At 52.6% G+C, this 7,661-nt stretch overlaps 3 protein-coding genes across 3 annotated transcripts; 1 reads left to right on the forward strand and 2 right to left on the reverse strand.

The window, feature by feature from the left end:
* Positions 1-428: 428 nt before the first annotated feature.
* CABS01_16843 (uncharacterized protein) lies at positions 429-812 on the reverse strand (the record flags this gene model as incomplete). Its single annotated transcript, XM_060550172.1, has 1 exon — positions 429-812. One exon carries the CDS (start codon positions 810-812, stop codon positions 429-431), a length of 384 nt encoding a protein of 127 aa, XP_060402501.1.
* A 2,397-nt stretch (positions 813-3,209) lies between these two features.
* CABS01_16844 (uncharacterized protein) lies at positions 3,210-3,647 on the reverse strand (the record flags this gene model as incomplete). Its single annotated transcript, XM_060550173.1, has 1 exon — positions 3,210-3,647. The coding sequence occupies one exon, from the start codon at positions 3,645-3,647 to the stop codon at positions 3,210-3,212; it is 438 nt and encodes a 145-aa protein (XP_060402502.1).
* Positions 3,648-5,905: 2,258 nt separating this feature from the next.
* Positions 5,906-7,558, forward strand: CABS01_16845 (uncharacterized protein; the record flags this gene model as incomplete). The annotated part of the gene is made up of 1 exon (XM_060550174.1): positions 5,906-7,558. The coding sequence occupies one exon, from the start codon at positions 5,906-5,908 to the stop codon at positions 7,556-7,558; it is 1,653 nt and encodes a 550-aa protein (XP_060402503.1).
* Positions 7,559-7,661: the final 103 nt, after the last annotated feature.

Here is a 7,661-nt window from a genome sequence, read left to right on the forward strand (position 1 = left end):
TCCGATGCAGAGTAGTGGAGTCACCAAGTTATCTCAATGGCTTCGCAGTTCAGGGGCGGGACAGGTCAGATAAATAATTCGAGCACCGCAATATCAGCAATTTCTGAAAACAGCATTATGATGCCTGATGGATTGAATGTGGCCACGGATAAAGGCTCGTCTTGGCATTCGTCGATCTCGCTCAAACTCAAAGATGCAGCTGGTATTGCCAGATAGACTTTCCTTCGCAACAATGACAGCCTATCACACACAATGTTGGTCACGAAGTGCCGACTGTCGATCACGACACTAACCAAAACTTTGAGGCGCAAGGGCATGGCAGAGGTCTTTCACAAATCTCTTTACGAAGTATCAAGAAACTCCACCTCCTTCACAAACGGAATAAGTACATCGTTTGCGGATTCCTTTGAATCCCACTCGCTTCGGAACTAGTGGATTCGCCCTCGATTACACGCCGAGCATTCCGGAACGAGATCCGTCTCCGATTCCACCAGCTCCTTAACATCGCTCCCGTAAAGGTCCCTAAGGCTACCATAATCGTTCTGAGACTTGTTGACCCAGTGGGGTGTTGTTGCTGTTCTGCTTAGCCAAATTACACCTGCAACGATAAAGAATTCGTACCGTCTGATCATGCTCTCCCATACAATCGGGGCGGATGGTTTGCATTCACCACAGACTTCATCGCCGCGGTATTCAAAATGTGTAACGCAAGGTGGGCATCGTCGTTGGGTCCTCGTGTAAACTGGGCACCACCGCGACACAATCCACCGGACGTGACCGCAGTGGAATTCGCGCTGAGTGTAGTTGCACATCCCCGTCGTGTTCAGCTGAATTGGAATTGATGGCCGCCAAATTGCTGTGAAGGGAGTGTGTGATGCACACCTGTAATATACTGCGCGCGGGGGTGAGATTACCCGCGTGTACGCTCGATTGCCCGCAGATTCATCTTCCCAATGATTGGCTCTCAAGTGGTCTCGAGTTCTGGGCCGTCGCATGGAGCTGGGGAGTTGACCGATGGAGCTGACAGACGATCGCTTCCGAAGAATGCGAACATGCATGCCTCCCACTGTAGAGGATCACATCCTCGAGCGGTTTTAGCTCGCTATGCGGTGGCCAACAGGAGAGACAAGCATTGCTGTAGGGCTTCGGGCCGTCTACACCCAAGAGACTGCATAGGCGTGTGTCCTAGCTAATTGTGGAGCAAAGGGCCCTGTCACCACGCAGTGAAGTCGACAAATCTCGGCCAGAAGAGAAAACGGGGGGAAAGGGCTATTACGAGTGACATCACCCGCTGGGTGGCCATTCTTTACGACGGCAGAACAACAAACGATTGCCTCAAGCTACAGCTGCTGTTTGGTACAGCGCACTCTACCTGTACGGTGACCTCGGAGCGAGGCCAACTGGATTCCCTCAAGCCCACGTCAATCTGCACGGCCGCCATTGGCCTTCATCACATGGTAAGACCAGAGAGAAGACAACACGAGAATGCGGATCACATCATCCGCAAGTCAGAGGCGGGGCGGCGGACTTGTTCTCTCGTCAGTCGCCCGGCCGTAAGGATTACCTCACTGGGCTCACCACTGTAGCCACTTCGCAACATGGGGTGACGCCAGACGGGCACCACCTTTGCATGGCTAGATCGACCGTATCTCTTTTGCCCCTTTCCGAGAAGTCGCTGCAGCATGTCTCGCGCCCAGGGCATTCCCACACCGGGTTTGATTGGGAGCGGAGCCTAGCAGGAAGGAAAGTCTGGTTGAAATGCACTGTTCCATGTCATAACAAACGTTGACTTCTCTATGACGGACCTTGGGGCGTATGGTCCAGAACGCTCCGGAAGCCCCGGTCTTTCCGTCATCCCTTTCTCGCAATCTGAGCTACAGTGTTGCAATCACTCTGATGAACGAGGAAGGTGCTCCTTGACTCCGGGACCCCCCCCCCCCCTCTGAGCCGCTGCTCTATCGCACCAGACCGCACCAGACAACCTTGTCCCTCAAGGGGGCTGGCCATTACTCTGATGAAAGTCCCCTCAGCCTATTCCAGATAAGAGGAAAGTAGCATGCGCGCCAGCTAAGGGACGTTGGCGTAGGGGTCTTTCCCAGCCTTTAAATATTGCCAGCGGGGCTAGGCGTGTACCGTTCGAATGTGCGAAGGCCAAGATCGCCACAAGCCCCTGGGTGTAGAGCGTCCATCGGCGGGCCCTCCGAGAAGCGTTTCGGAAAGGGCTCGGCATGGCGGGACCTTATCCACCATCACTCTAGTACACATTCTCATCTTGCTTTTGGCATGGTACACATATCTGTAGGTGGGGTTTCCGGCCCATGAACTGCCAGTTGTCCGAAGTAGTCGCGGTGCACAGTATGTAGTGTCTAGTATCAGATGTATGGGGTAGTCATCTGATGGACACGCCCAAGCCAATTAGCCGGTTACGCTAGCTATTTCGAGCAATCTTGGGAAGGTCTGGTGTGTCCATACTAATTGTGCCCAAGGCCATAGCCCAGGAACAGTTTCAGTGGTGTGCAATTAGCGGAAGTCCCTCAGAAAGCCCGTGCGAGAGTGTGCAAGCTACAGCTGGCCCTCCCTTTGGTTCCATGTGCGTTCGAGACCTGGCGCCAGAAAATTTGTGGATACACTGATATCTACAGGGATAGTCTGATGATCCACTCGACCAAGCCTTTTTCACTACTCTCGGAGGGGGTTTATGACCTCAACTTGAAGGGGACGAGCGCGCAGCTCGCCCGTCTGTTTTCAGACTCAATCCATGATGAGCACAGAAGCAATCGTTCCTGTCAGCGACATGCTGGCAGTCTGCGCTCACGACCATTGCCAGGAGACAGTCGGAGTGCATCTGGAGGTGGGAGGAGCTGACGCAGGGGCGCAGGTAACAAAGATGCTACGATCCTGTATCGCTCAGATTACCCAGAATCTATCGTCTTTATTCAGACTATATTCTCGTACTTGTGCCTCTCACAAGGTTCAGTCTTGGGTTTCTTCGACAATGAACTTCATAGAGTGACTATCTTGCGAAAATTGATACGAGGACTCGACGGGTGAATACTTGCGGCATCCTTTTGTTTCTCACCTCCCCAGCCTGAAAAATAGATATCCCGAAATTAAACATCTTGCACGTCGAACTTGAAAATCCTGGACTAAACCCTCACGAGCCGAGTCGTGATGGCTTTAGTATCCTACCCTTGGAATCTTTCCTCAAACTACTTGGAGTACGTCCAGCACGCCGTGTTGTAATGTGGTCTGCATTGTGATCTGCGTAGCAAGATTAAAGAGTGATCAAGTCTGTTCCGTTCCTGTATCTTACATTTGTCACAGCACTGATGTACGCTAATTTGTGTCATTGCATTTCGTAGGTGTGACCCTTCGAGAGTTCTCGTTCGCCGTCTCGTCTTTTTGGCCTTGGGGTCAGCCTTTAGCCTGGCAAGGAACCGCCTCAATCGTTTTCGACCCATGCCTTTACCGAATTCGGACCTGGGTATTACGATGTTCTCATCGAGCTCGATGACCACTTTCCCCGTGAATATTTTGATGTAGACGAATGAACGGTTAGATTCCTCCTGTTTGATTTCTGGATATGTTTTGCGTAATTGAGAGATTTCGACATGGTTCAATGCTCTGTATTCTTCCCACTCGGACATGGTGACATTGAAACTGATCACTCGATGCATCGCGAACCATGCGAACCATCAGGTCTGCCGAGGTCGCCTCGTTTTTTATACTTCATGCAATCGCCATCCCTCAAAGTAAGCGACCATACCAGTGGCTTTGCCAACGAGGCTTAGGATTGGTGGAAGCGTCATGGGATTCATCTCGAACTAGGGTTTTCGATGGTCTGAGCAACCCTTACCTTACTTGTGATTGTGCCCCGGCCCCTCATGAGGGGCCGGCCTCGGGATGCATCCCCTTTGGATTGCTGTAACGATCGTCTCACTCTGAGTCGCGATCTGTAGTCTGGCCGCTGCTCTGCGTTCAGCGGGATTAGAATCAATGCCTGGTAGATTGCTGTGAAGGGAGCGTGTGATGTACACGTGTAGTATAACGTACGCGAGGGTGGGGTTACCCTCGGGCACGTTCGATCGTCCGCAGGTTCATCTTTCCAATGATTGGCTTTCAGCTTGTATCGTGGTCTGGGGTTTTGTAAGGAGCTGAAGTATCGTACGGCCAAAAGTGACGGACGATCGCGCCCTTATGATACGAACGTACATGCCTCCTGCGGGAATAGATCGACTCCGCTGAATGACGTTAGCTCGGCATGCTACAGCCCAGATGTAGATAGACGACGGTGCTATGAAGAGCTTCCTCTATCCAAGCTCTTGACAAGGCCGTAAAGCCTCCCCCGGGGATGACTGTCTAGTACCTTTCATACAGGGAGTGACGCCGAAAGCGCATCGTCACCTTTGCATTGCCGGATCAACCGCACAACTGTTGGCCCCTTTCTGGTAAGTCACTCCAGTGTACCTCACGTCCGCTGGACTCCGCCGCCGAGCTTGATCTTGGCGCATTACCACGGGCACTACAAGGTTAGTCGATTGACGGTATTCCATGTAGTATGGACGTGTGCGTTCGGGCCTAGCCATGATGGGCTCGTGAAGTCGGAGTCGGGGGTCGTAAGATGTACTGGACGATTGGAATGCTCCTCTCAGTTGCTGTCCCTTTGTCGCAATTCAACCAGCCATCTTGCGAAAGACCGATCGAGTTGGCCACTCGCCAGTGTTCTATGCCGCGAATGCGGGTTCATGCTTGTGCTCTGCAATAGATGTGGGTATTGTCTTTAACAGTTTGCGGAGCGAGAGGAGTTCGGACAACGCGCTGACACAACAACCTCGCCGAGAGCACGCCCGGAATGCATAACTTAAGTTTCTGGCCCGTAGATCTGCCAGTGACAGCCAAGAGGTCTTTCGCCCTGAAAATTGAACGACTCTATCTAGGTCCTGAAAGGTAGAGGCAGGTTCTGGGCGCACTGGTGAGCCTTGGTAAGAGTACCTGCAAGCCGAGAGTCTCATGTCTTCCAAATCTCGGTTGGACTTGCGTGCTCCGTACACACTATGGTGTAAATGTGTTGAAGGGGAGGGAAGACTCAGCTGCAGCCGATGCACGCCGTTGCATGACGCTTTACTCTTTTCGCTGAACTCGGTTGCAAGTTCGACAAACACGGTAAGCCTTATGCAAGAGTATGCCTTCTAAGACACCAGGGTTAAGAACTCGGAGCGCCGGAACTATCGCACACCTAGGTGGCAGGAGGGGTACAGAAAATGGAGAACTCCGGCTAGCCTGCTCGGATTTGCATGAGGGGCAGATGGGCTGGGATGAGAGTGGGTAGACCGATAGCTCAGGCAGATGCATGTCAACACGCCCTGCGGCAACGCTTTACTCTTTTGGTCGAATTTGTGAACGTTTGCAAGTTCGACGAGAACGGTAAGCGTGATGCAAGGGCATGCATACTGTAGCGTCAAGGTCCTCGACCCTGCGCGTGAGAATAGGAGATGGGGACGCTAGGTGGGCAAAAAGTAAGCGCTAGCCTGTTTTACTGGACTTGTAAGTTTGTACGACTTCGGCGAAACGATAAACGTAGTGCAGGGGCGTGCATGCTGCGATTCTGACCGTCCAGGTATTTACGTAGTACTGCCCCATCAAAGACCCGCTATACTAACGGACGATCTAGCTCACTCGGTCGAACTTGTGAACGTTTACAAGTTCGCCTAAATGGGTAAGCGTCAAGTCAGCTGTTACCGCTAAGCTCGCTCCTGAAGCAGGCGCCCACATTGCTTCGTCTTCCGTCACCTCTCTTTCCACACAATTGGATCGCACTCTAACAGACAAGTGGTGCAAGACCAGCTTCGACGTGGTATGCTACCATTACTGCGAAGTTGAGCCTGCTGACCATTGACAGCTCGCCATGCCGACGCCCTCGTTCGAGAGACAGCGTCCGGTAACCTTTTCGTGCTTCATGTGGGCGGACGATGCGGGTCTGTTCTCGACTCCGGGCTCCGACAATCTCAACCCGACCCTCCCTGAAAGTGTCACCGAATTGGGTGCACCCGATGCCTTTTCCATCTTGAGACAACACAGCCAAAAATGGCAAGGGTCTCCCAGGAAATTCTTTGAAGATGCGTCAGCTTGCGAAAGCCAGTTCAACCGCGGCGGCACGCTGGGTGTAATGCTTCGGAGGATCGCGTTCAGGATCAGAGTCGGCGAGTTCTTTCGTTGCCGATGTACATGGAGACACCGGGAATTGAGCACCTTTTCAGCTCATTTGACACGTCTCAATCCGACGATGTCCTCGGGTCACCTCGACAAGTCGCTGAGGAGGTGGCTGCGCGCTGGGGGCACTACGGACATGATTCTTCAAACATGTGCCGCAGGTACCATCGTAGCGAGCTGCATGGCAATTCCAGATTCCAGGTCAGCTCTCTCACTCTTCAAAGGTGAAGGCTGCTCATTGACTATCGGCAGATATGAATTTGCCCCTCGGGAGGCAGAGAATGCCAAGCGGGAGCAGTTCCTCAAAAATCTCCATGCGCCAGAAATCAAACAACATGCGAATGAATTTGCAGCCCTTGAAAACGCGTTGAGAGATCACATCTTTGACGGCTATAGTTGTCTGAGGGTCGACTCGCGTCCTGTCGAGCCATACCAAGTCCTGGTTTTCGACAGCTTGGCTGAAGATTCCCCGCTCCAGAACGCAAGTGAAAATAGTTCCGTAGACGGGCAGCCGACCTCAACAGACCAACAGCCACTGACTTGTGCGATGATGCAATTAAATGAGCATGTCGGAGTGCGAATACCACAACAATCGCCATTCCAACAGTCGCAACAGGCCCTTTCATCGTTCGTTCACGGACCCACGACTGTTCATGTATACGGCGAAACCATAGCCGAAACTCCTTCGCATCCGGCATTCGAGGTGCAGCCTTGGCCCTCGACTAACACGATACCGGCGGCTCCAGAAACGATCGGTCCTTTGCTTCAACAAAACCTCGCCACACATGCCGTGACGAGCACTCCGCTTCCTGCACACGATATCTGTCTGGCGGGTGACCAGCACTGCTCGACGGGCTCCTTGCCTACAAATCAGGACAGGATGCAGATTCATCTGGCGGAACAGATCACCGCGAGTCCTCACATGGCTGGATATGAACAGTACCAGTCTCAGGCGTCGCTGTCGACATTTGGCAGACCTGCTCACGGTCCCTCCCACCTCAGGATGGATGTTCACCGGCAGTCTGTTGCAGAGGTCCCGTGGGAATGCGTTGAGAATCAAAATCTTCAAGACAGCTATCGTCCACATGCCATGAATCCAAATACGGCCATGGCGAACCTAAGCTGGCTCCGTCCGCAGCCCCAGGGCCCAGGATTCGGCACCGGCAGCGCACTGTCTAACGTGAACGAAAGTGCCATGATGAACTGCACAGTGGCATTCGCGGAATCCGAGACATATTACCTGCACAGGCAACCAGGAGGAAACAGCCAGGAAGTTGATGTTGCCTCAACGATGTGTACAACGAATATGGCATCTTTGGGAGATATAAGACAGCGCATACAATATTAGCAAGGCCTAAGTACTACGAAGATGAAGAGGATCGGCTTTTCGACCGGCGTCAAAGAAACCTGTGGTTCTAGCAAGTAATATACGCCAGTGTCCCATTCCAGGT

Source organism: Colletotrichum abscissum, assembly GCF_030869225.1.
Source record: "Colletotrichum abscissum strain IMI 504890 chromosome Unknown Scaffold_174.1, whole genome shotgun sequence".
Taxonomy (NCBI): Eukaryota; Fungi; Ascomycota; class Sordariomycetes; order Glomerellales; family Glomerellaceae; genus Colletotrichum; species Colletotrichum abscissum.